The sequence below is a fragment of the Amia ocellicauda genome, chromosome 6 (genome assembly GCF_036373705.1).
Source record: "Amia ocellicauda isolate fAmiCal2 chromosome 6, fAmiCal2.hap1, whole genome shotgun sequence".
Lineage (NCBI taxonomy): Eukaryota > Metazoa > Chordata > Actinopteri > Amiiformes > Amiidae > Amia > Amia ocellicauda.
In genome coordinates this window covers 47,744,271-47,747,191 of record NC_089855.1, presented here as the reverse complement: position 1 = coordinate 47,747,191, position 2,921 = coordinate 47,744,271, and the positions used below count along the sequence as shown (strand labels likewise).

The 2,921-nt window shown below is 45.5% G+C and overlaps 1 protein-coding gene across 1 annotated transcript; it reads left to right on the top strand.

The window, feature by feature from the left end:
• Positions 1–1,927: 1,927 nt before the first annotated feature.
• On the top strand, positions 1,928–2,440 carry LOC136751900 (circumsporozoite protein-like). Its single transcript, XM_066707650.1, has one exon. The coding sequence runs from the start codon at positions 1,928–1,930 to the stop codon at positions 2,438–2,440; it is 513 nt and encodes a 170-aa protein (XP_066563747.1).
• Positions 2,441–2,921: the final 481 nt, after the last annotated feature.

Below are 2,921 nucleotides of genomic sequence, written 5' to 3'. Positions count from 1 at the left end.
ATAAGTGGAAAAGCCTCTCGGTTGACCTCAGAGCCGTGCGAGTCTCTTTTAATGCCAGCCGTTTGTTTGTGACGTGGCAAGTTTATGCAAATGTATTGCATGGCGCAGTGGATTGTGGGTAGTGTCATAGCTGGCTTTAAGCAGGAACTCAAAAGTAGAGTTTTTCTAATTTCACTGATACAATTATATTAAATACAGCCTCTTAGGGGGGTAAAATACTTTTCTCAGCATTGTTTTCTTTTCAATGTTTACAGATGTCTAGAAAATGTGTTCTTTTAAAAAAAGATATCCTGTGCTTTGAAGTGATTTATAATGAAGCCTTCGATCTTAGCGCTTGTCCGGTAGTCCGAGACTAGCTGAAAAAGCCCCTCGGACTGGCTGACCTGTCAATCACCTAGTCCGGATGGTCCAGCAGTTTTGCAAGATGATACAGCACCATGCAACCAGTGGAAACTGGCAAAGGTTACAGAAGTGTACCTGGAATAGGATGGCCGGGTAAGAAGATTCAAGTTACTGTTCAGCGACTCAACCCTGGATGAGAGAGGTAAACGCATCACCAAACCCACCTATCTGGAGAGGCCCATCCATAAGACAGATACCCTCCTGGAAGCGACCAAGAAAACTGCAGAACCCTTTCACAGAAATCACAGGTGATTGGTGGGAGTGTAACTGACAATTAACCTGTAAGTCTATGTCGTAGTTTTTTGTTTGAATTGTTTACGTGTTTCGCTATGCGGGGGAAAGGCGGAACTACGTGGCTAAGAACTGTTGTTACGGGGATTATTATTGTAGCGACACACTTTTTGAGTGAAGGCAGTCTCACGCCATGTTAGCTAGTTTTTTTTTGTTTTCTACGGGTGTATATATCGTAAAGGTTGAAGCATGTATGTTAGGATGGTCACTTTATAATAATAAGGATAAGCATGAATTCATGCCAGGAATAAGAAGTGTGACGTTTTTGATTTCCTCCCTTCTGTAATAAGCAGCCAAGGTCAAGGTCAAGGTCAAGGTAAACTTTATTATCCCACAAGGGGAAATTCATATGGTCATACACATGCTGTTTAAACCACAAATATACACGATACATGCACTAATACACACACACACACACACACATACACATCAACTAAATATTCTGTGCAATACTAAAAATATAAAATATAATATACAATATACAATCTAAATATATAATATGCACATCAAAATACCCAAACCCAATAATGTAGTTGGACATCTATCTATCATTTAATAATCAAATTGCTGTAGGCACAAATGATTTACTGTTCCTTGTTGTTCTAATTTTCTGCTGCAGGATTCTGCCATTTGACCTGCTACTCCTCTGGAATTTCAGATGGAGAAGATGGATTGGATCCTTGAGGATCTGATCAGCCTTTTTTAAAATAAGGTCCTTATACAACTGTGCTACAGACACCTGATCGACCCCAATGATCCCACTTGCTATCTTGATCATGCACTGCAATTTGGAATGATCTTGACCACGCATGTTTCCGAAGGTGCAGATCAGGCCATAGGACAGAACACTCTGCAAAACAGATTTATAGAACATATGGAGGATACGACAATCTACTCTAAAATGATTCAGTTTCTAAGAAAGAACAACCTCTGTTGTAGTTTCTTATACTTAATCCCTGCGCATTAATTGAATCTTAGGTGATCATCAATTTAAACTCCAAGATATTTATAAATTGAGACCCGCTCAACTAATTTACCATTTGTAATTGTTTGTGTATAGTTTTATGCAGTTTTAACTGTTACATACACTCACCTAAAGGATTATTAGGAACACCTGTTCAATTTCTCATTAATGCAATTATCTAACCAACCAATCACATGGCAGTTGCTTCAATGCATTTAGGGGTGTGGTCCTGGTCATGACAATCTCCTGAACTCCAAACTGAATGTCTGAATGGGAGGGCCCGAGCAAGGTGCCAGACCAGAGTCCCCCAAGGAGGCAGCCGGAGGGCGAGGGCCCGAGCAAGGTGCCAGACCAGAGGCCCCCAAGGAGGCAGCCGGAGGGCGAGGGCCCAAGCAAGGTGCCGGGGAAGAGGCCCCCAAGGAGGCAGCCGGAGGGCAAGGGCCCGAGGAAGGTGCCAGGGAAGAGGCCCGGCAAGGCGCCGGGGAAGAGGCCACCAAGAAAGCATCCGTAGGGTCCCAGGAAGGTGCCGGGGACGAGGCCACCAAGAAAGCATCCGCAGGAGCAGGGTCCAAGCAAAGTCCCGGGGAAGAGGCCACCAAGAAAGCATCCGAAGGTTCCAAGCAAGGTGCCGGTGAAGAGGCCCGGCAAGGCGCCAGGGAAGAGGCCACCAAGAAAGCATCCGCAGGGGCAGGGTCCCAGCAAGGTGCCGGAGAAGAGGCCACCAAGAAAGCATCAGCAGGGGCATGGTCCAAGCAAGGTGCCGGGGAAGAGGCCTGGCAATAAGCCTGTGAGGAAGGTGCCAGGGAAGAGACCACAGAGAGAATGGGAGGGTCTAGAGAAGATGCCAATCAAGATTCTGGAGAGAGGCCCTGAGGGAGAGCACCTGGCTGGGAGGAGAGCAGCCTTGCAGTCCTTGCTTGTGCCCAGATGGTGTGGAGGAGTATGAGGATATCTTCCACAGTGCACACGGTGAGACACATGTCCATCCCTCCTCTGTGCACTCTCCTAAATGGTCATTCCAGTGTCAATGTACTGTGGTGGCCAGTCGGTGCTAATGTACTGTATTTGTCTCTTCAGATGCCTGGGAGTGCTGTATTCACCTCCCCTGAATGGAGACTGGCTGGGACCTGACAACTTGTATTTTTGTGAATGGAGGGAGTGGAGGAAAATGAGAAATAAAAGCTGAAAAAACAAAGTCAATTGTATGAGACTTTTAATTTTGTACATGCATTCCTCCTTTATACCTACACTCCCTCAATGTACT

Excerpts from the sequence above, each read along its gene's own strand:
- LOC136751900 (XM_066707650.1), top strand. The coding sequence starts at position 1,928 with ATGGGAGGGCCCGAGCAAGGTGCCAGACCAGAGTCCCCCAAGGAGGCA.